Source organism: Ammodytes marinus (genome assembly GCF_949987685.1).
Source record: "Ammodytes marinus genome assembly, chromosome: 19".
NCBI classification, from domain to species: domain Eukaryota; kingdom Metazoa; phylum Chordata; class Actinopteri; order Uranoscopiformes; family Ammodytidae; genus Ammodytes; species Ammodytes marinus.
In genome coordinates, this window is record NC_137223.1 from 3,573,015 (window position 1) to 3,599,050 (window position 26,036).

The window sequence follows — 26,036 nt, forward strand, 5'->3', positions numbered from 1 at the left end:
AAATTTCTTTGATTTATAATTCTGCGTTACATTTAGCGCTCCAATCTCAAATCTTTCCTGGCTGACTTGGCTTGTAGAGCTAAACTATATGTGACTGAACAACCTCCCTGTCTATTTCCAAGGAGAATTCCAGATGTATCACAACTTCTCTAGTCTAGTTGTCATACATCTGACAATAATGTGTTTGGCCATCAATTTTTGATCACTGATAACATTGCACTTTACAGTTTAATTGCAAACTGGGACATCAGCCTTATCACAACAACAATGTCTGCAAAGGCAAATAAGAGTTCAAATCCGGCCACACCAGCCTCAGCAGGGGCCCATCACCTCATGGTTAAGTTAGGCTCTTATGTTCTTCTGAAGCTTTGCACAAAGTCTGTACTAGTTCAAGTATTCAAAAAATCAATCCAACAGTATTTTTCTATCTGTATTTTCATTGTCTCTGTATGAGCTCATTAACACGTGGTGTGCAGGTCCAGAGTAAATCCAGTAGCTAAATGTTGGATAATGTACAGTAAAAAAATAAAATACACACCAGACAAAAATCAATCATGTATGAGCTCTGAAAAACAATGTGCTGGCAACACGAGTTTAAAAAGTGACAATATTCTTCATTAGTAAGATGACTTTCATCTAGCAGAGCACATTTGCAGAAAACCCTACCTAGTTTGCATTTGTACAACACAATATGTGTCAATCAGAAACATAGGGCACAGTGAATAAGTTAAAATTACAGTATTAATAACAAAGGGACAAGTGTAGTCCCTGCTTAAGCACACATAAGAATAAAGAAGACTTTAGGCACTAACGGTGGTATTTAAAACCTCCTTTTATAGGAGGACATACTGCCTATGGGCCCATCTGGATATGTAGCTCTTTTGATTGAAGTGTTTTCTCACTCTCACTCTCTTTGGTCTGCTCCGGGATAAAGCCATTCAGTGGATTGCAAGCCTCTACGAATAGTGGAAAATCAGACAAGCTAGTGTTGCACTCCTTGTCCTCGTCCTCATCTTCGTCCTTCCTCTTGCCTTCATCGGCAGACTGCGTGCTGCAGTCGAAGGTGTGTGTGCTGCAGCCGTAGGCCTCGCTGTGCGGCCGGCGGGCCTCGTGGGGGATGTTCTTCTTCAGGTCTCGGTTGCGGTTCCTCTTGGCCAGCTTGGTGACGGAGCCCAGGCGGTTGAAGATGTTGTCCTCTGACGTGGTGGTGTGGCTGGAGCGCCGCTCACAGTGCGCGGCCCCGCGCACACGCAGGTTGTTGAGTTTGATGTCGATGCTCTCCTGGGAGGAGGTCTTAAGGCTGCTGGTGTCCAGGCTGTTGAAGAGGGCGCGGCGCTCGGGGGACAGCATGTCCAGGGACACGGCGCGCTGGTCCAGGCCCAGCTGCCGGCGCTCCATGCTGCGGATGGTGGCGGCGCGCTGCAGCTTGTCGTGGACCTCCACGCTCATACGCCGACGCGTCTCCCGGAACTCCGCTCGCACGTTGGCTTTCCATTCGGCTGCATGAGCTTTGATCTCTCCGACCTATAGGCCACAGACAGTTATTACATTATTAACAATTCATCAGTGTTTGTATACTTTGTTAAAGAGTCATTTTGCAGCACAATGATATGTTTCTTTTAAGATAGAAAAAGAAGAACTGATCCAGGACATTTTATTTGACATAAATGTATTTGTTGTTTTATTGTTAATCTTGACAGACATAGTTTCACCAACAGTGACACGACTAAGGTCTGTCGCGCATTATATCAGTGATACCCTTGGACATTAGTTTCCTCTAATATTTGCTTTTTTCTTTAGAATATGACATCATTTTATCTTCATAGGCAATAACAAATTATTCAAATGAATTGCTCTGAGCTATGAAACAGGGGTGGATAGACATTGTTTTGTTTCAGGGGGACGAGAAAGTCTATGGCTATTACAATGCAAAATGTAACAAGAAAACAGTAAATTATGCTGATAAACAAAAAAAATAGAGGTGAATCACAACACCATAGAGTCTTAGTAGCAGTGCTTTGAGGTATTTGGGGCTCTTCACTGTTAGTTTAGAACTGTCCTTACGGCACATCTGAAGACTGATCAGGTAGCTGCTAACAAAGTGAGCCAGTCAACTTGTCAGAAAGCCATTACTAATAATTGGCAGTGTTTTTGGGAAAGGCCTACCGGATTATGGCAGAACTAGAGCCACAATATGCAACTCTATGTAACACCACAATGTGCATATTTTTTTATGTGTTGCGATGGTATTGGTTTCGAAATGATTATGTGTTAGTTCATATCCATTCTCTCTTGACTTTTTGAAAAAGTGTCTTTAAATAGCGTAACTATAGTCATCGACTAGATTAACAGAAAATGAATCATTTCCTAATTTAATATAATGGAGTCATTCATTTATTCATTGACTCACAAGAATATATTTGTGTTCCTAGATGAAAGAGTTGCTTTCTTCACTGCTTCCTATAAATGACAGACTACTTTGAAGTATGTTTGGCTAGGATCAATAAAGCCCTTTTAAGTATTCACCATTAACTTCTCTGTACCACGTGACCATTCTATGTAATAGTCCAGAAAAACCAACAAAGAAACGGTATTTCTAAATATAGAGTAATGTTGTCCTACAGACCACAGCTTTGTAGACTTGTGACCTGTGTCCTGATACATCGTCTGAACAATAAAATGCGGCCATATGCATTACACCTGGGGTTAATATGCATTGCCATTAGCTCTAGGTCTTAATCTCAAAAAGTATTCCCAGAATATTCCACCAACCAAAGTTTATTTTCCCTGATAAGTGTGAGGGTCAATAACATGCCAGGATTAGCATAGTGAAGGATTTCATGAACAAAATAATTAATACACATGGTATAATAAACAGGTCTACTGGCAAATGCTAAATCAAAAGATGACAAAGCTTGCCCTACAAGGAGAATAACATGAGTATCAAAACTTTGATCATTCAACATGCATCATTGCACACCTCTTCTTTGGTCTTTTTGGACAGCACCCTCAGCCAGTCACCGATCATGTTCAGCACTGCAGCAAAGTAAGCCAGACCACCAAGGATCCAGAACCACACCAGGGGTCTGTACCACTTCCGGTACTCAATCCTCCGGTCTCCCCCTGATCACAACACAAACAATGTAGCGGTGAAACTAAATGTACTTCGATCATTGCTTTGCTTCTGCCAACATGCATTTGCATCTTAACATTTCATGACATGAAGCTTAGACAATGAGAAATTCACAGGTGAGTTCAATGTGTTTAGTTGGCCAGTCAGTCAGACCAACCAACACAGGAGGCTGTGTAAGTACATTAATAGATTCTGCTCAACATTACAGTTTAACTTCTAACAGTGAAGTTGATTTTCAGTGTAATGAACACTGAATCAAATTCTGATTTAAAGATGTTCCCAATTGTCCACGTATAACTGACTTCATACAGTCAATTATGTTCGGTTTTGAAAGAAACCCTGGTCCGGAAGCGCCTGCAATTACATTTTACGGCCACTGGAAACAACAGCGTCACTCAAAAGTCTAAGATTACAGCTTTAACTTTATGCATGTCTTTTGATGTATTTATTAGTGAACAATAACATGTTCAAAAACTAAAAAGCACAGGGTTTCCTATGAATGACATGCTCTCACCTGCCACATAGTCACCGATTCCAACTGTCGTCAGAGTGATGACCACAAAATAGGTTGACTCCAGAGCCGACCAGCCTTCAATGTGTTTGAAGATCACAGCTGGGATGGTGACGAACAAGATGCAGCCAACCAGGATGAAGAGCAGGGTGGAGGCCACGCGGATCTTAGTCTGACTGATCTGGTTGTGTTTTTTCTGGGAGAAAAACACGAAACACAAAGTATAAGCAATGTGAGCCATTATATTTGATTCTGCTTCAGAAGGGCTCTGATGTGTCATGGTGGCCTCCTTGGGCAGTGAGGTTGAGAGAGTCGGTGAGTTTAAACCATAGATAGTATAATAAATGGATAAAGCATCATGGCCGACCTCAGTTCACAGAGGAGCATCCCTTCTTTCTTGGCGTGTGCGCGCCGCCATCTTGCCAGAGTTTGACTCCGCCTCACTTCCTCGTACCAAAAAAGGGCATGTAGTGACGTTGGGGGGGGAGGGAGATAGTCCCATGTAGCTGAAGTACCGTGACGTACACCGAGTTAGCAACATTAGCACGAGCCAGGAGCTAGGCTAACAGCACTCGCTCTACTAGTTAGCCTACCGGTAGACAAGCTCAGGCTCAGTCACGTAATTCCCTGCCTCCAGTTTGGTCCAACAACCCCAACAGAGCTGATTCTCATTCCAATCATAGCTTGTTGTTGCATCCTCCTGATTGGGAGGGAGGAAAACTACTCTGTCTCAGTCAGTGCGTTTACATGCAGACTCATAATCGGGTAACTAAACGAATAAGACTTCAACAGGACTTTTAAACTGCATGTAAACACCTTTATCCGATCTACTTCGCACACAAATCGGCACAATAACGGACAAGAGATGTCGGATAAGAACACCTAGATAAGTCGTTCGTTGTCGGCATTCTCTCTGCATGTATACAGGGATCGGACATCGCTTATCGGACTTCTCGTTCTGTGCTTGTGTGCCTGCGCGTGATAGGCTACACCCATGGCTACACCATGGGTTATTGACGGAAGAGAACCGGACGTGGCTCTTTCAACACTTGTTGAAAAGATGGTTGAAAGGGCTACAGCGCCACCTAGCATAGTGGAGACAGCCATGCATTGGACATTTATCCGATATCTGAAAGGCCATGTAAACTCAGACAAGTGACATGGTCCGTTCGAGTGTCTAGTTCGATATATGTGATAATCTAATCTAGTTGTGCCATGGAAATGCACTGAGTGTGCCCAGGTGCTAGAGTTAGATCTGGTAACAAATATTTATTCTGAAAGACTCATTCTCAGAGCAGCAGTGGACTGACACACGTCACAGGGTGGTGAGTCAAGCGATCCATACTCTAGATGCCCCTGGGCTGTCCCTTCCTTTCCCCATCATCAGACTGGCCCATCCATATGCTCACCTGTCCCCACTGTCTTCAGCAGTCCTCCAGATATTAACCAGCCATTGTCAGTGAAGTCCTAGTTGCCTTATTCGTTTCTTGCCTTATGCTTTTGTGTCAGAGTATTTCTTATCTGAATCTGTATCTCTATGTGTTTACCTGGACCTCTAGCTGTTATAAGTGTGCCTTTAACCCCCTACTTACCAGCCTGCCTGTCTGCCTATCTATAACTGTCAGTAGGTTACTTTCATAAATACATCACCAAAGTCATTCTGCTATCATAGTAGATGACCACCTCGTGAACTGACCATAATAGACTCGGTCAGAAGATGGATTATTTTTGGAGTAACTGCAAAAGGCTATCTATACCTTTCTGTTTCAAATCCCCTCCAGTAGTGAGTCAGTCTAAACACTTGCACACTGGGCAGTGTCTTCATAGCGTAGGTGTAAAAATTGCCTCCCAGATGGACAGTAGAATATAACACATCAGAAAACTGAGCCTGCTGGCCATCAGCCAGCACCCCAGCCCATCAGTAACCAATCTCCTGTCTGATTTCCTGTCCTAGTGTCTTGCATAACCAGCCATGACAATATACTATTTGAAGTAGTTAAATAACTTAAACTCTGTCTTAACTCAATCCGTCACCTGAAACATTGCCAAATGAGTTGGCTTTTCTAAATATATCGGTCTAGAGGGCGCCTTTTTTAACCTAAATTTAGCTAAATTAAGTTTTAAGTTTTTATTGACTTGACTTGTTTAGGAGGTATATTAAGTAGTCGCACTATCCTTTTTCCTGCTGCAACTCTGTACATTACCCAGCTGTGGCACTAATAAAGGATTATCTTAATGGTGTGAGCCCACAAATCAAGGCGGGCAAGGTTGAAGAAAGTCTCCTGCTATATTTTGTTGCCTGTTTGTTGTTTAGGATAGGGCACAGCCCCTTTATGACACACCCAATCAGTGGTCTGCAGTGTTTCAGTTCACCATTAAGTACCTGGTCCCTGGAACCACATCAAGGGAGTAGGTTCCAGGTACTTTTTCATAGTGGAAAACCATAAATTGCGAGTAGGGTAACATAGGGTAGGGTAGGGTAGGGTTGGGTATTGTAGGGCGGGTACCATATAGTGGAAAAACTCCCAATAGACAATGGCATATTTACAAAGTGACTCACCCGAAACATTTTCTCCACCTTGGCAATGCTTTTGACAAATATGGTACCTAGCTGATCCCCAACACCTGCCAGGAGGAATCCAAATAGCGGGATGCCAAATATTGCATAAAGAATGCAGAAAATCTTCCCTCCTTCAGTGCTTGGGGCAATGTTACCATACCCTAGGAAAGAAACAGAAGACAAAACATTCTTTAAGAACTACATGCAGCCAACAAAAGCAATGGGTAGATTTATTTACACATTATTTTGATGTACAACATGCATATCAGCTATTGTTTGTAATTCTGGAAACTTTTCAGATTCCCCAAAACGTATATCTTTTGAACTGTTAACCCACAATTACACAAGCTCTAGATCAGGGGTGTCCAAACAACGGCCCGCGGGCCGCAGTTGGCCCGCTTTTTATTGGCCCGCGTCCGATTTTAAAAATATAATGTAATATGGCCCTTTTAATTTTTTTTGTCCCATAAAAGAAAAAGAGCACTAAGCCCATCCCAGAGGGATTTAAATTAATATTATAGAAAATCCATGTGTCCTTCTTCAATAGCTTCTAATTCATCTGACACAGTGTCTCCAAATTATTTTTTCATACAAAATTCTTCAGATTAAGCCTCTTAATTTTCCTCTCAAAGTGCACCAGATTCAGGCATACCCCCGGACCTCCCTACAAGGGTCGGGATCTTGGCTGGCTTCTAATTTCACCCAGCATGACATTGGAGGCAATAGCAGGGTGGGTGTCTGAATGGCATTTAACAATAGTCAATTATTTGGGCAGCGCTAACATTGGAGAGGGGGCCCTTTAACCAAAATTCTGCTTAGGGCCCCATGAAGGCTTGGGCCGGCTCTGAGGGGAAATGTGTCAGTTTAGGAAAGTGTTGCCGTGAACAAGGATTACAATTTACGAAGACACTATGAAACTAAACATCAGAGCAGCTACATGTCCTGATAAATGTGTTATTTTTGCAAAGTGGCCCGGCCCTTCGTAGATTTTTCTGTATGTGGCCCTCAGTGGAAAAAGTTTGGACACCCCTGCTCTAGATCAACTATGGTGTTTTTCCATATGCATGTGCTGGATCGGCTGGGAATGGTTTGGCTCTGCATGTCAGCCCCCCGCAGAAGGGTTTTCTTTTCCATAGCAGCAGGGCTACTTGTCTGTGAGTGTGCATTCAACTGACGATGCACCGCCCTCTTGTGTTATGTGTGTGAATGTGTTTGACCACTGAATGTAGCCTACCGTTGCTCAACAGCCAAATAACTTAAAATATGACACACCGCCCTGAGAATATGAAGTATAAAATACACTGACCTCGTTTGACGTGTATAGCGCTGCAAACATCCGTGGTTTATAGTTAAAGTATAGTTTTACACCGCAAGCAAAATGCTCATTTCTGTTTATACTGTACTTACAGCGGTAATATTTGAAGTGTCCGGCCCAGCCCAGCCCTTTCTCCCGAAAAGTTAATCCGCAACATTCTGGCTGTGGTTGGTATAAACATAAACAGCTGCTGGCTCTGTGAGGCTACAAGCTAATATAAAGACATTGTCTTAATAGGTTATGTACTGTAATTTCAAAATAATAAATGTATGTTTGGACAGGTCCCCTAAAAACAAACGAAAACAATTCATCTCGGTCAAACACAAAAATCGACTAATGCTACTAATGATCAAGCGCAAATATCTAGTGGCATAACTTCATAGAGACAGGGTGGAGAACAAGGAAATCATTTTAAACAGCCAGCACACCATGCAGCATAAAATAAGATAATATAAGAGTGCTTTCCCTAGAATGAGTTATATCAACCTTTTGAGTGTTAGACATTGAGTGCTGCTAGAATCACAGTACCTATGGTTGTGATGACAGTTCCAGCAAAGAAGAAGGAACTCCCCAGATCCCAGTGGCTGGAGTTGTAGGAGGTATCACCTACGGGATTCACTCCAGCATTCACAGCCTCCACCGAGTGCTGGGGAAGAGAAGTAGAGAAGAAGTACAACAGTTTAATTGCCATTGGGCCCCCATTCACCCCACACATCCATTTCAAATTTGTACAAATACTGTATATATAGTACATTTATTCACTCACTCACTCATTCACTTTTTTAAATATTTCCTTTGCAATTTATTCTAATTTACATTTTATTTTTGATAGATGTCAGTTTTGTCAGGCCCCATTTTTCCAAAGAATCTCAAAGTTAAAAAACTGACCCGGTAGAGTAACAGTGGGACTAAGATCATCTTCTCTTAACATGCTTATTAATTCGATGAATCAGTTGAGTTGTGTAGCTGTTCACTATGTCACATTAGGCCATAGTAGTAATACATTTTTGACTAGAGATATGAAGAACCGTATGGTGGATCCTCCCCTAGATAATATTATCCTACCCACCAACCAAAGCTTCAAAAAAATGGTAATGCAATCACTGCACAAAATCTGTATTGGTATTTCATTGGGACTTAAATGTAACAATTCAATGTGTGACTGGATCAACAGAATTTAGGTTTGGTTCAATAATCCATGCGTCAACATCACTCTGCCTGGACGACAGTAACACCTGGACTAGTCTGCGAAAATAAAATTCCAGAAACGTCTACCAATCCGTCAATTGGTTTTCGGAGGTGGCGGGATAGGGCATGGACACAGCGCTGGTGTCAAAAGGAATCATCACACTCAGTCCCAGTTTGCCCAGCAAGTGTCTGTCCTGGCAGATGGAGTGTCAGTGCAGTGAGCCACTCTCAGGGTGTGACAGATAGCTGTGTGGTTAGCTGAAGGGCAAACACGAGGACACAACCAAAAAAAAAAACACCCATACATGTAGATTCAAACTGTCATCAAAAGTTCCACTTTGTTACAAGGACTTTTTAAATGTAATATTAAAGTAGCCACAAGGTAAAATATTTCTGAATCAGTCTCATTATCGCTCTGATCTTAATTTACAAGGAGCAGCAAACTAGACCAATAATATTCAATTTAAAAAGTCTATAACACTATTTTGTATGTAGTTTTTCTTAATGCCTTTGTCCGGGTACGCTCACTCAGGAAAATACCTTTAGAACAGCTAGTGCCATAAAAACAGTGCTGCTTTTGTCCACAGACACCACAACACCCTTCAGTAAAATATGTTTTAAGCCTACTGACTAATATAAATCCCCTCAAATATAAAACAAACCAGAGCTTGTTTTGTGACGACTAAACCTTTTTCACCAACCTTCTTCAATATAATTTATTAGGTTCTTCATATACAGTATATATTTATATATATTTTTATATATACACACTGCATAAGAGTGTAGGCCTACTGTACGTCTACTTCACTACTACACAGAAACATTAACAGTCATTTACACTAAACCAATTGAGCTCCAGCCATATACTGGTATTCACCTAGTCTTGTTTGTATCTGTGCTGTGCTTCTTATACTGTATAAAAGCTGATATGATTATGTGCTTTTTTATATTAAGACTATTAAGGGAAAGGGGAGGATTGACCCCATTCACTGTGGTTTTTAATAATTCATGTGCAGTAAAAAAAGATTTACCACCACTGAAGTCAACAGTGAACCTTTGCGTGGAAGTCACATTTTGAACATCCTGATAGACGGTCGCCTTGAAAACAGCATCACTGATGTTAGAGAACTCCAGTTGAATTAAGACTGAGGTTGCGTTCCGAATCGCATACTTTCTACTATATAGTATGTAGAAAAAAGATTTAGGGTGTCCCGATTCTTGTGGCCAGATTTAGGATGGTTAGAAGTACCCGGATGTCCTACTTCATGCGGCCAAGATTGTTAGTGTTGAAAAGTGCATCCTATTTGGGCGATTCTGACCCACAATCCAGTGCGCACGTGAAGTGACGTAACATCGACGAAGCCTCCATATGAAAACAAACGGGGATGCGACGGATATAAAAGCAAGAGGCAAGATCAAGGCGCAATGTTATGATGAAATAAGAGAGTAAAGTATGTCCCAATAGTATGCCTACTGCATCCTAACTAGATTATTTTCATCGTCGGATGTAGTATGTAGAATAGAAAAAAGAAAGAGTATGCGATTCGGAACGCAACCTTACTTACTTACTCCTCTTCGTCCCCTATGGGACATAAGGCTTCAATGAGCACTCTCCATTGCATTCGGCCCCTGGCAGCATGTTGGGCCTCTCCCCATGACAGGTTCATCTGTTCCAGCTCTTTTGTTACAGTTCTGCGCCAGGTGGTTTTTGGCCTCCCAGGTTTTCTTTTGCCTGGTGGTGTCCATCTTAAGGCAACTTTTGTGATGCGGTCCTGCTCCATCCTCAACACATGTCCTAGCCATGTCCTCGGGCGGCAGTGGCGAAGTGGGTAGGAAGATTGCCTCTGGAGTGCAGGGTCGGAGGTTCGATTCCCCGCCTACCCGCCACATGTCGAAGTGTCCCTGGGCAAGACACTGAACCTCAAATTGCTCCCGATGGTTCAGAGAGCGCCTTGCATGGCAGCTACTGCCATCGGTGTATGAGTGTGTGTGTGAATGTGGTAAGATATGTAAAGCGCTTTGGGGCTGAGAAAATCGGCTAGAAAAAACGCTATATAAGTCGAACAGTACCACAGTTGGACAAAGAACAGTGTGGTGTAGTCTGTATCAGGGTGAAGGAGAAAGTGAAACAGTTGCAGCAAAATCAGGTATAAACCTTGAATTGGATTCCTTCTTTTCCGTGTGTGTGTTATTGAGATAGGCAAGAATATTGCAACTTTCCATTGTACATATCTTAACATATTGAAGCAATTCAAATTAATAAGACTTTGGTAAAAGCTCTACCTAAGACTTGGAGAGTATTGAAAGCTGTACAGCGGGATATAAGGTTCGAATATACTCTTGATTGCCCTCTAAATTGATTAATTTTCTGGGGAAAGATTAGAATGAATACCATACATAATTAGGAATTCATTCATGAACCGGGTTGCGGAATGGCATTGAGTTGAAGTTTTGAGCTGTAGTGACCAACTTTTCCAGGGGCCGTATTCACAAAACATTTTATCTTAGCGCTAAGAGTACTCCTAAGGAGCACTAAAAGTTCTTAGTAAGGAGTAATTTCTTAAAACCTATTCACAGAGCTGATAAGACCAACTTTTACTAAGGAATGGGAGGGACTCCTAAGCTAAGACTAGAGGGCAGTGTTGACCCTGTTGCTATGGATGATGTCATGTTCATACCTTCTATGCCCACAGTGATTGACTGAGAGGGAATGAGAGCTAAGAGTGAATTTAAGATAGAAACACTGTGGGAGATATCCATATCGTGTCGTTGTATTAAAGTAAATAGTTTTTATATATATAATTAATGACAAGTGACACTGATTTAACATGAAACCAAGATACTGCAGGCCAGGGTTTCCCACACATTCGTTCACCATTAACCTACAATAGCACCACATAGGTCTATTCATTTTAAATTTTACAATGATTTGAATCAGAAAAAATATCCTCATTGAAAAGCTGCACGCCATGCACTCTCACTAATTTCTCTCAACGGCGGACTATGCAGCAATAGTCAGACAGCGACAAACCAGGAAATTCACAATTTAGAAACAACATTCGGCGAAATCATAAAGTGCATGCGGAAGGAAAAAGGCGAGATGCGCAACTATACAGTAGCGGACCTGTGGAACGGAGGAGATGGTGCACACATTCGTTCACAATTAGCCTACAATAGCGCCACATAGACCTATTTGTTTTAAATTTTACAATGATTTGAATTGGAAAAAATATCCTCATTGAAGAGCTGCACGCCATGCACTTTCACTGTATTTCTCTCAATGGCGGACTATGCTAGCCTGGTCCAACCAGACCATCGTACTTCATTTCATTTGTACAGAAGGTCTGGAAGTGCTGTAATTGGCAAACGTTCACTCACTTGGAGGCGGGTGTCTGTCGAAGTTTAAAACTATTGGATCAGCCCAGTGCCACTCTGGATTAGCCAACCAATCGCATCACGTTTGGTCGTCACGTGTGTCATGAGCCGGCTTTTGACGGTGCGTTCCAGTTGGACAGGGAACTCGGAAATTTCCGACTTCACTACATATTGTAGTCTATGAATCTACCGGTACCTGGCAACAGTAACTTGTTAGAGCCTAACGTTTAGTTATTTGGACGAGAAAGGTTTTAGGCGCCCATACTTTCGCGAGCAGATGCACTGGAACACAGACAGGTCGGAACTCGGAACTACCAAGTCGGAAATCTCCTTCTTCCGAGTATAAAGGAACGCAGCATTCAACTGAAACTGGAGCGCGACTTCGACGTCATCGTTCTCAGCCACTCGCTCTGTTCGCTGATTGGACGATTGTAGATTCTCCGGAGAATCTGGGAAATGCACTGTACACTCAGGTTGCGTTCCGAATCGCATATTCTTTCTTTTTTCTATTCTACATACTACATCTGACGATAAAAAGAATCTAGTTAGGATGCAGTAGGCATACTATTGGGACATACTTTTCTCTCTTATTTCATCATAACATTGCGCCTTGATCTTGCCTCTTGCTTTTATATCCGTCGCATCCCCGTTTGTTTTCATATGGAGGCTTCGTCGATGTTACGTCACTTCACGTGCGCACTGGATTGTGGGTCAGAATCGCCCAAATAGGATGCACTTTTCAACACTAACAATCTTGGTCGCATGAAGTAGGACATCCGGGTACTTCTAACCATCCTAAATCTGGCCACAAGAATCGGGACATCCTAAATCTTTTTTCTACATACTATATAGTAGAAAGTATGCGATTCGGAACGCAACCCCGGACTGACTACTGTAGGGAAAATGAAATTTGGCCGGAAGTAGGCGGGCGGGCGGAGCCAGGCTAGGACTATGCAGCAATAGCCAGACAGCGACGAACCGGGAAATTCACCATTTAGAAACAACAGCTGGCAAAATCGCAAAGTGCATGCGGAAGGAAAAAGGCGAGACGCGCAACTATACAGTAACGGACCTGTGGAACGGAGGAGATGCTGCGAAGCGCCACATAGGCCTAGGTCTACTCTAGTAGGAAATTAAACCCAAACGTGACACCAACAGTAACTTTCAGTGCGTCGTACACCGACAGCAACTGCAGGAAACGGAGCTGAATTAATATATTTTTTTAATAGAAATATAATAAATATGTCTATACTTTCCAAATATAGCTTTACGAAGATCATTAAACCCTCACAGTTATTAAAGGTACCTTTTATAAAGCTCACTAGCATTAAATCTCTCCAAAACACCATCAAATGATTGTCTGTGATTTACTCTTAGTGACTTAGGACATCTCTCAACTGCTAGCAGAAACTGTTGACATGCGTATTGTATATTCTGGAAAAAGAACATGGAGTATCTAAAGCTTTGTAGTATTGTAGCCAGCTCTTAGCCTTGTCTCATGCCTGAAGAAGAAAATATGTTCAGTCTGTTTGCACTTCTAGTTATATACACTTATACAATAATAGAAGCGCCTTCATGCATATTACACAATGGAGCTTTATTGGTCTGAATTTTTGACTTTTAAAATAAAATAATATTTTTCATATATTTCCTTTTGAAGTTTTTTTTTAAATAGCGTTACAATATCATATTGTATCGTTATCGTGAACCCAATTTCATGTTATCGTATTGTGAGATGAGGGTACCGTCACACCTCTAGTTTTTATGAGCAGGCGAATGTGTGTTTTCCTCTCCTTGCAAAGTTGTGTGGTATGGACGTGGCCCAAACTCGACACCCTGCTTCTCAAAAGGCCCTTGAAACCCACTGCAGTGACTCACTTTCCTTTAGCACCCTGTGATGTTGGTACTGGTATCGACTCAGGTGCCCGTTGCACAGAGCTCAGTGCATATTTAGCCTGTTTTCTCTGCACACGGGACCTACGCTTCATTTCAGTGCGAGACGCTCTGCTTACAAACACACACTGCTCTGCTCCCTGGTTGTTTGGTATCTTAAATGACAGCTACCACTCATGATAGTCACCATGCGCACACACACACCTTGTATTCATGACTAAGAATATATAGGAAGATCCATATCACAACTCATTCTGAAGGAGACAACATGAATGCTTTAAAGAGCTTAATAAGTAAAATAGGCAGAAACTAGTGCTAATACATTCTTTATAATGTTAAATTTAGCAGCCAGTGCCAGCCACATTTATTTAATTTCAACTGTGAGGTAGACAGATAGGTATTATTTTCATAATTTTGTATTACATCACGGTATTACTTGTTTGTGTAGTCTGTAGGCCTTTGTTGGGGGTATTACCCTGGCCTATCTCTTTATGTAAATACATGTAATATAGCAGCTGCACTCCCTCTGTCTCCCTGCAGGCTGCAGCCTTCAGCTCATTCTACATCAGCAGGTCTTTTCTACAAAGGGGAATTGATCTGATACCTGATATAACTCTGGGACATTTCTCTAGTTTGTATAAACAAGATTAATGACCAACTCAAAGATAGCTTTCAGAACTTAGGCATGCAATTATAGCACTCACTTCCAATTGTGGCAAATGCGAGAGCTATTAGTCACACAGGTGGGAGGCTTCACTATGCTGCTCTATGTTTATGTGTTTCTCTTGTGTACTATTGAATGGAGCTGGCTCTGGTCCACAGCAGCTCTCCTGTCCATTATCATACAGGGTTTCACTGCTGCTGAGGTCAATAACCATCCAAGCCAAACAACTGGGTGTTACCATGCTGCTTTTACAAGTGGCTGTGAGCGTTTGGCCGTGAAAAGCCCTGCTGTTAGCTAAAGTGAGAGTGCTGCAGACAAGTCAAATTAAGATCTGTTTATGAGATCTGGCTTTCATTGACCGTTAAGGTCTGCCCTCTGGTAGTTTGTAGGAGAAATATTGTTTAAAAAAAAAAATTAAGTACGATAGGCTTGATTTCTAATCACCAAATAATAGGCCGACAGATTATACAGAAGAAGGTGGCAACATATAAAAAAATAATAATCAATAGCCACACACACACAAACCATGTCACATTAATGTGATGACAACTATACATTAGTTGTTTAGTTGTTGTGGCCTTTTTCCACCACATGGACTTGACGTGAGCAAAACACTCCACTCGCCTTGTGGAACAGTTTCTTGAACTAAATTTAGGCTTTGATCAGACTGTGATTTTAAAAGCAAATCATAGTACTTAAAAGGGTTGGCAGCAGTGCTGTTGATTAAGACTATTCCATCAGAGTGCTATTACAACACAACACATACAAATGCAACCACAGTACATGGCCAACATTTTACTGTTGCATGCAAGAAAAAAGATGATTAACAAACAGATCATGTGCCAGAAGAGGTCAATCAGAATGTAGTTGAGTCAGTGGTAAAGGGATTAACTAAATAATGTTGCAGCATCTGGCAGTAATGTGAACACGTTGTCACTTCCATTATAGTGAGGGAAAAATCAAAAAGAAAAAACCTGATCATAAAAAAATAAAAGGATCATAATGTATGCAGTGGAGCAAACTGAAAAACAATCTTAACTGGTTTTCTGATCAGTATCAGCACCACCTGAACTCTGCGTTCATGCCTCCACTCTGAGTTTACCAACTCTGAGATGAGAAACTATGAGTCTTCGTATTTAGAACAGCCGAACCGGGTTGGGTCAGTCAACCCTTTACAACCCAAAATGACTGTAGTTCATAATAATAGACGTAACATACAGTTGAAAAACAAGAAAGAACCTCAAACCAAAGCCTCACTAGGTTCTTCAAAATAGGAATCCCCAGGTTCCAGGTTGTTAATGCTGTGGAAAAAGGCCAATATACAGTGCATACGGAAAGTATTCACAGCGCTTCACTTTTTCCACATTTCGTTATGTTACAGCCTGGAATAACCCTGGATTAAATTAATTTCCCCACAAAAAATTATACACATAATACCCCTTATAATTTAAAATATTTTGTTTGAGATTTTTACAAATTTATAAAAATAAAAAACAAAGAAAATCACTTGTACATAAGTATTCACAGCCTTTACGATCAAGCTCAACATTTAGCTCAGGTCCATTCTGTTTCCACTGATCACCCTACAGCTTAATTGGAGTCCACCTGAGGTAAATTCAGTTGTTTGGACATGATTTGGAGAGGCGCACACCTGTCTATACAGTCCCACAGTTAACAGTGCATGTGAGACCACAACACAAGCATGAAGTCAATGTAATTGTCTGTAGACCTCCAAGACAGGATAGTCTATAAAAATGTGTTGTCATTTATTTTCACTTCTTGACATGACAAAACAAAAACAAGTGTTGATCACTGATCAGTCTCCCTCAATAAATCTTAAGGCACTATACCAACTACTAACAGTAAGAATATCCAGCAGGGGATCAACCTTATCTTGAATCATGTGTAGAATATTGATGGCATACTCCCTGTTGGGTCTCTTTTCATATTCTAATATTGATGTTTTACCAAGTCTCTTAAGCTCTTGCTCTGAATGCCACTTGTCTTTTTCCATAGTAAGAATCCTTGATAGATGTTGAGACGACAGGCCCTCGGGTCAGGTTTCATTCAGCACACGTCTCCACTGTCAGTAAACCATAAAGTCTGTTTTTCAACAACACCACAGGGAACACCTGGTGTCAACAGCTGGGACCTGAAGGATGTCATATTATCCTGGCATGCATACTAAAAGACAGAGCCATCATAACAAGCACTCAAGTTCTTATCAATCAGAGAGAACACCCAACGCCCACAGGGAACCAGTGACACACACACCATCTGACACCTCACCAGGACTTTTCATAACCTTCAGTGTCTTCTCCCCCAAAAAGTAAGGATTTATACAAAGGCTTTGTAAACAGCTGATCCAGTGCAGTTGTCCTGTTATTCGTAAACCCATCGCATACCATTTTGTAGCTAAAGCCCTTCCCAGGTAGCCTGGATATCCAGACTTGCATGCCGCTGGTTAATATATTTGCTCAGCTTACTGGTCTGGGCACGAACCATTGGTACTCTTTAACTATGTCGCAAAATTCAGAGCTACCAATCAAATCCTACTATCTAATATGGGCGGCTGTATCTGGGTGTCCACAGTGCTGCGCATGCGCCCTCGATGTGGTGATAGTAAACAACAAAGATGAATGCGGATACGTTGTTTGAAACGGCTTTGGCCTCGACACTTAACGATTTGGAAGACGGCACTCAAATCTTTCATTAGCAAGAAAGAAGAATGTTCGGTTTTGCCGACCGACGTCGGTTAATTTACCGGTTAGCCCCGCTGCTGCTAAACGAAAGGTGCTTAGTATTTCACCTTGTTCATTGCGTTGGTGCCGTCTCTTGAGTTGGGATGGTCTACTATTGCTCATCGCCAGACCCTACATCGTTCTAGATGCGTGTCTGGATTTTCAGGCTACTTCCCTGGTTCTACAGGATCCAACTAGAGATTCACTACAATTTATGGAGTCTGTCTTAAAACAATAGTCAAATGGAAGTGGACATCTTCTAGCATCAGTCTTTAATAACAAATGTTACCCTTTTTCTTTCCCTAGACACTAGTTCTGCACTGATGGATAGAAACACAAAGAGGTCATTTTGTACTAGAAAGAGTGACACCTTAGAAAATATCCATTTCGTTGTGTACAGATTGTAGTGAAACATTAGCTTCAGATCAAATGTAGACTACAGAATGAGAACTGTGGATGTTGTCCCCCATCAATAACAATGAAATGTTGAACGTTGAAATGTTTTTATTTACATACATAGCTCAATATCAGAGAGAGGCAGTTTGCCTCAGAGGGCTTCACAGTCCATACACGACGCCCTCTGCCCTAAGCTTGACTGGGGAAAAACTCCTGGATCCATACATACAAACAGGAGAAAAAATTACAGCAAGAAGAAGCTTCATTTATTTCAATGTTCTTATCGTTTTAAGACAGACTTCAACAATTACAAAACAACTGCAGCTAGTAAAGATATTTATTTATTTGTAGCACCTTCCGATTAAAAGCAAATGCTTCGACTGGTTGTGACCGTAACACAAGATGTTACATACATTCTTAAACTAACTTTGAAAGATGAATAATAGATAAGGGACAATATATTGAACTTCCATCGACACATTGTTTCAAAGTGAATAGTAGTCGCTGCAACTTTACAACTTCACTTTATACTCTTATTACGTTATTGGCAGAATATTTTGAGAACTCTTTCCATCAATCCTTTCACCAGGACTTTAAGTTTAGAGTCAGATATGATATCACAGTCTGTATGTGTTAATATCCACTTAGTACTGTGTATTAAGCAAGGCTAGGTTTGAGCTTGTGGACAGCTGGCTCATCCTGGTTTGAACTAGGGGTGTGAACGTTTACAAAATTGTCTAAACGGTTACATGGCTGCAATTTTTTCGTGTACACGTTTAATATGGGGGGTGGGGGCTGTTAATGTATTTTTTATTTTTTTTTGCAGATGCTGTTGCCGTGACAAAGACCAGCAGACAGATAGACCGTGAGAGGGGAAGAGAGACCTTTATTTCATAATTTTGCCTTTCGACTTAAAAGTGATCATAACTAGCCTAGCGATCATCTGTTTTTGGACTGAGCTGTTTGACACGGAGATGAAAACAAAAGTGAAACTGAAGGTGGGAGCAGTTAAAGTTAGGCTAAATTAATAAAAATTGTAACCAAACACAATAATTTTTTGTTTTATCTGCTTTAGTAGCCTACAGTAGCACATGTCGACCACACTCCTGGAAATAAATTCAGTAATTTTCCAAATTTAAAAAAAGAAAGGAAAAAAAAAAGTTTTAATTTATTGATTTTTCTAAGCTTAGATGAATATTATTTTAAAGGGGCTTCAAGGAACTTTCAGTTTAGGTTCATTCTAGCAGCCCTTTTTGGCAAAAGCAGCAGTGATTTTACGAATAGCATTATTTGTACTGATGGACTAATTTGCTGTCACATGTCATTTACTGTATGGTCATTATGATGAAAGCTCTTTAGTGGTCAGAGGTCAGCTACGAGGCGATTTCAGGAGACACTGGATGAATAATAAAGTAATATTTATTACACGCTTGATCAAGGAGAACTGGACGACAGCGTGGAAGTATTGCCGTTCAGTTCTGACAGACACTTCCTGAGAGAAGTGTTTGAACCTTTTGCTATTTCTAAAGGCTCCAGGCTTGGAATGGGTTCCAAGCACACTAGGGCTGTTCCGAATACAATTTTACCATTTTGAATACTCCTTGGTTTTTCCGAGCGAGTAATCGAATACTCGTTCTAAAAATAAAAACATCAAAACATCAAAAACAACATTAAAAATCCCAATGCACTCCCTGAAACCGAGTTTGTTGCACAAGAGTTATCTGGGTAGTATGTTGATAATTTATTAACTTTTGAACAGTAAGTAAGTCGGAGTTCCTAACTTTTTCCCTGAGGAAGCGAACAGCTTTGTTGTGCCAAATCAGCTGTCCAGAGCTTTTCAATTCATCCCGAAACGTGCCTTTTTTTCGGAGGCTTATAAATTCATACAAAGATACAACATTTATAGTCTTTTCTGTCCATGTTATATCCATTACTGACCGGGTATTCCCATGATGCAAGCCAGTCACTGTTGATGGGCGCAGCGCTGCATAGAGAACATAGGCTACACAAACAGCTAGGCTAAGCTAATGTTAGCATTTCGCCAAGCATTGCTTTTCTTTCCGAGATCGCGCACATGTTGTATTATTAAGTCAAGGGGAATAAATGATCTATTCTTCCTCCATCTCTATCTCTCCCTACTGCTCTTGGTGTCCCTTTTAGTTTGCCTCTGGTAACGTCACATAGCCTACAGCTGGTAGGCCTATATCACCGGTTGCGCTTTGAAAGGTCAGGCAAACCAGGTCAAAGTTCAAATCATATGATAATTTATTTTTAATGAGCGTTTAATTTGTATTTTACAATTGTTGTATATATAACTTGTTTATCTAAATATTAGTGCTGTCAAACGATTAAAATATTTAATCGCGATTAATCGTATTAATGTCATAGTTAACTCGCGATTAATCGCAAATTGTTATCTATTCTAGCCTAAATGTCCCTTGATTTCTTTTTGTCCCATTATTTTTTCTCATTTTCTCACACCCATTCTCTACACCCTTGTAATTCAGTGTATTTCTTCTAAAATATCATAATTTCCAATTCAGTGCAAATAGACAACAATGTATATCCCCCCCTCCCCCCCCAGAACAGCATACACAAACATAATTGGAACTTCGTTTTTTTATTTAAAAACCAAACCATAAAACAACATAGACTATAGCCTAGTCTATATAAAACTAATTAGTATTAAGGTGGTTGCTCCCTAAATGTTTTGGGAGTCGTTCATCCACGACTAATTTCAGACTGTTTGTGGAGTGGACACACCATACACTTGTGTGCTGGTGGTTGGTTGGTATGCTGCTAAGCAGCCGAGGCTTAAGTCACCCTTGATAGCGAAAATTTAAGTGAAAATGAATGACTGGCGGCTGCCACTAACGTTAATGGAGGTTTTGGTGGGGGTGCAGGGTTATAAGTTGGACTTTTGCAAATGAAAAGCTTTCTTTTCTGTTCTTTTTCCGCGTAGTCCCAGAGTCACAACATGGAAGACTAGTGAAGGTCGCGCAGCTGAGCTAGGGAGTGCTACGTTCCGGTTTCTGCTTCAAAATAAAAGTCAGAATTTACTAGACGTTTAGCCGTTTTGCCAGTTAAATGATTTTAATGTGAAGTTACGCTGTAGGACATGTTCCGGTTGACTTAACAGTAACTTAATGGCGAGCCATATGAATAGTTTGTGGTGTTTCAGTTGTTCTAACATTACTAGTTGATGCAACAGCTTGTGAAAAAACCACAACGTTTCCTAGGCCATGACGAGCGTTAATCGCGCAATAAAAAAATTTACGCCGTTAAAATGGGTTTGCGTTAACGCCGTTAATAACGCGTTAAACTGACAGCACTACTAAATATACATTTTTGCTGACAAAATATATTTCAGTTTACGCTACTTTTGCAAAAAAGTTGAACACAGTGAACCATAAAAACCTTAGAGTCTAGTGAGAGGAGTCTTTATCTATGCAGCTGACCTCACATTGTCTCCTAACAGGCCACAAAGAGGCGAAGAAGCAACACAGGCAATATGTGAAACATTAATCATTTATATTAATTTGAACCAACACAAAAGGCCGTAAATTCTCAAAATCATCAAAGGAAAAATGTGACTTTATTTAAATATTTAAAAGTTCCTCGTAGCTACTTTAAGATCACAAAGCTACCACTTGTAGTAACTACAAAGTTCATTGTGGTTTGTATCCAATTCCATGGTGGCTGGCAGAGTGTACTGGTTGTGGAGCTTAAATATCGTCACATCGATATAAAGCTATAGTTTCAGTAGACCTGAGTCCACACTAGGGACCACATCCAAGGCTGGAGTAGTATCGACCCACGGCTGCTCTTACCTTGATGACAGCCTCCAGCTCGTGCGGGGACACACACGGGTGTTTGTGCAGGAAGGCTGCCTTCTCTGCTGTGATGGTGATCTTCTGGTTGTTTTCAAAGGGCTGCTCCAGCGCCCGGAACACCAGCCCGCCTCCCACCAGGTAAGCCACCACCACCACAAACACAGCCAGCACCGTCTTCAGCTTCATCATGGTGAAGGTGGCGGAGCCATCGGCCACTGCCTCCATGCTAACCACCACACTGGGGGGTCGGGAGGAGACAGAGAGCCGCGGCACAGCACAGCCCATGGGGTTCTGCATGGTGGCAATGCTGGCCTGAACCAGGCTGGACTGAAGCATCCCGGGCTGCATCTTCTTTGGGGGGACAAGGTTGGTCTGGACTGCCACTGAAACAAAGGAAAAAATAAATAAATGTGTGCTGGAATACCTGCATGATACAGTGATGTTTTCCACTGACGTACGCTCTGATATACAACAGGTGAACAACATGAATGACTTAACAGCACTGGCAACAACAATTTCTTTGAATTCAAAATATCTGCTATACCTTCATGCAAAAAAAAAAAGAAGTTTGAGTGAACAGGAAAACAAAAAGAAAGAAAGCCGCCAATAAAACTGAGATCAGCACATATGGGGAGTATAAAGTAATCACAGATAGGCTGAATACTGAAAAAGATGATCAAATAGGGTTGGGCAGCGGTATGGTCCAGGAACAGAATGTATCACAACATAGTATATTCTTATTCAACCTTGTTGAAGTGCTTGCAGCTAGGCATTACATACCTCAGGTCAAGGGTGCTGACCAATTCTCTGTCTTTTCAACAGTGTAAATCAGACCATGTGTGTCGTAATGGCATGAATTACTTCCCGCCATTGTCTAGATTTTTTTGTTGTATGCAGTGCTTTTGGAAAAAGATTCTTCCACACTACTTTGAGCCTGAGGAGCTGCTTTAGTGTTGAAGCTGTGGATGCGCCACACATCTTCATTGTACTGCTTTGCGGGCATCCCTAAGTGTTAGAAGAGATTACTCTCATTTGGCAATGGTGTAACTATGGCGACTCAGAATGGTAGCTGCCTCCCGCGGCGGATACTTTTTTTTTCCTCCACAGAAAACAGTATTGCCAAATCTACCTGTAGATACATTTCTTCCGTTGTGCAGTATGTACCGCCATACTGCCCAACCCTACTATCAAATAAATCAGAAGGCAGAAGGACTGTCACCCCAGAAGCCATTTGGGGGAGGGGGTGGCGGTTTACCAGTTGTTGTTTCATAGACAGTAGGCTTTTCTGTGTTTCATCAGAAGGACTGACAGACATTATTCAGGGCAGACAGGCAGAAGAGAGCAGCAGCTCTACAGTATGTGACAGCAGAACGCTCCACCGGGCTGCTCTATCTACCTTTCTACTCTGACACTCCACTGACGACAACAACAGGAGGAAAACCAAAAATACATGCCTTCCAAATCAGACTGACAGTCTCTTCATGACCAACTTTCTGAAAACATTCTTTCTAAGCTATGGACCTTTTTTCTGTCTGCGATTCCTGTAGTAGTTTTTCTATTTAAAAGTAGGGCTCCACATACTTTATAATCTTCTTTAGTGGACAACATGGTTAGTCCTTCTGTGGACTATACTGTTGTATATTATCTTCTGCCGTTGTGAAGGAACTTTGTTAAATATGAGAAATGAACCCTCGTGATGGTATAGTGATGTCCACAGGCTATTCATCAGTTCATTAGTGAACTGGTGGATTCATCATTAATGGAAATAATGACAGGTTTAGTCACAAGGCCCATTTGGTCAGATGGTATTTGGAAAGACAATCTTTGCTCAAGATCTATTGACTATATAGCCTTTTCCACAGCTTTAACTGAATATTCACTAGCACATGGAGTTTTGAGTAAAAACTAAGTCATAGCCATAGTAGAGGTGAAAGTAGGAGAGTGAGATTTGGTCGCTGAGTTAAGGAATACTACATAGCAAATGGCGGCTTTACCTACCTTCACCTCATTGGTGTACCTCATTACAAGTGTTGAGTACTAATATAGAAAAATGCAACACCTTCCCTTTCTATGCTGCCAATTATCCCTGGCTGTTGACTAGTTAGACTGCAGTGTGTGTGTGTTGATTAGCTCTCAGTGTTACAAACAGCCGGAATAACAAAGGGATGGATTTTTTACGTTTTATCTTTCACTAAATAACGTTGTGTAACAGATGGTTGTTAGGGAATTGTGGTGCTGTGACGCTACAGTTCTCTGATACAATTTATTTTTTAAATGAAACGATTCCTGTGAATTATGTCATCGGCCAGCAGTATACAAAACCTGCTTCCATTGCTCTGTGCTCACACAAGTGAAACTGCTTTCAGAAAACCCTGGAACCAATGGTCCGGCAGCAACACTTCAAATGAAAGAAAACAACTGTGATTCGCCTCTTGAAGGTCATGAGCTGGACCTATAGATGGGGTATGTTGTGCAGGCTGCAATGGTTGGCAACCCATCCCGATGCTGACGCTGTAGGAGAACGTGACAAACATGCAGGATTTTGGGGGGGCATGGATGATGAGATAATGTTTTAACCAGACCCTGTGTGAATCTGCATGACATTAAAGCTGTTGTGACTGACAGCTCCAGTATAGGTGAAAGCCTTGTTATGGACATAGTCAGTTTATGTAAAATCAGTTCCCCCTTTTCTCCCATCCCTCATGTATCAATATGCCGACGCCACAGTGAAGACGCAGCTGCGGTATTCTCCCACTGTAAACTTCAACCATCAACCATTACGCTGCCATATTTCTGTGGAAAGTCAACTTCTGGTCAACATTAATATTTGATTGGCACAGCCTGCTGGTGCTGCCTGGTAAAAACATGCAGTGTGGGTGCAGACCAGGTTAAGGCTATAAGGACACTATAAAAGGAACAGATTGCCGCATTTCATTTCAAAACACGCAGTAACGAGATGATCTTAAAATAAGAACTTTCATCCCAATTCCGTAAATAATCTAACGGGTAATGCATATTGGACACCAATGTTTAGCCTATAGACATACTGCAGCATGTAGCCTACTAAAGTCATATGAAAAGACTAATTGACAATCTAACCTGGTGGGGGGTTCACGCTCCCTGGTTTTCTTGGATTCTCAGTCGGAAATTTCATCTTGATTACTCTTGCTTGGTGCTGTTAGGTGAAATCTATATCTTTAGTCTGTCGGGGTCCTTTCGGTCGATTCCATCGTCTTTAACCGGGAGAGGCGAGGCAGCGAGTAAAAACACATCATGCTTGGCGTGTTCTTCTGCCGTAGTGGCTTGCTGGAGGCAGCTCGTCTTCTGGCTTCAATCACGGCGGTCTTGAAGGCACACACCCACTGCTCTCCGCATCAGAGTCTGCATTGTGTGGAGGTAAACACCGTGGGCGCGCGCAGCGGGAGACGATGCTCCATTGAAGAATGTACCGCTCACATTGTGATGGATGTCTGTCCTATCATGTCGGCCCGCACGTCAGGATGCAGCGGGGTAACGACTCCGCACTGCGAGCTGTCAGCGCCCACCTCTACCTAACGCAGCGCTGCTTCTGGTGGGGTTCTGTTGGGCGTTCACGCCGTGGCGCACCACTGTGCCAGGCGGCTGCGTAGCTTACTACAAGCACGACCGTCTGTTTACTGAAAAATAACAGTTGGGGGAGAGGAGAAAGGGAATGTTAAAAAATGAAAGATGACTTAAGGCTATATCCCGAAAGGAATAAAATGCAGTTTCGCCTAATGGAAACAGCCAAAGAACAATGATAATAATAGATGAAAATAAAAACTCAGTCGCATTGACTTGGAATGTGACAAACATATGCTATAGGCTACAAGAAAATATTCATGGACAAGAAAGGCCACCATGATGGATTTGTTTGTTTTTAGTGATTTAGGTAATGTAAAGAACAGTAGCCTTATATGAAATCTACTACATTTGATATGCCTATACAGATGGGTGGGATTGAAATACACTGGAACTATTCATGGGCCGGTCCAAAAACATGGAAGCCATCTCTCAAAACACCTCGACTATGCTGGGGCTGAGCAGGAAAGTGGCCATAAATAATTGACCATTTGTCCAATCTTACTACTATATTTGGCTGTGTGTGTGTGTGTGTGTGTGTGTGTGTGTGTGTGTGTGTGTGTGTGTGTGTGTGTGTGTGTGTGTGTGTGTGTGTGTGTGTGTGTGTGCCTCTTTACCACACACACACCACTACAACCCTGGCTCCAGACTGTGCCAAAACACTGTCCAGGGTTCGAGACAGTGTGTGTCTGTGTGTGTTTGTCTACACAGCCTTCAGATAGAAATCCAGCCAGCAGTGAGCCAGCGCTCTGACCACTACACCATTCCATTGTAATTTCCATCCATGCAAAAAGTTATGATCTCTTGTGATAACAATAGCCCGATGG

The 26,036-nt window shown here is 41.7% G+C and overlaps 1 protein-coding gene across 1 annotated transcript; it reads right to left on the minus strand.

Moving 5' to 3' along the window:
• Nucleotides 1-852: 852 nt before the first annotated feature.
• On the minus strand, nt 853-24,763 carry kcnk10a (potassium channel, subfamily K, member 10a; the record flags this gene model as incomplete). The annotated part of the gene is made up of 7 exons (XM_080048181.1): nt 853-1,524; nt 2,981-3,123; nt 3,648-3,840; nt 6,205-6,365; nt 8,048-8,165; nt 21,607-21,992; nt 24,709-24,763. The coding sequence occupies 7 exons, from the start codon at nt 24,761-24,763 to the stop codon at nt 853-855; spliced, it is 1,728 nt and encodes a 575-aa protein (XP_079904307.1).
• Nucleotides 24,764-26,036: the final 1,273 nt, after the last annotated feature.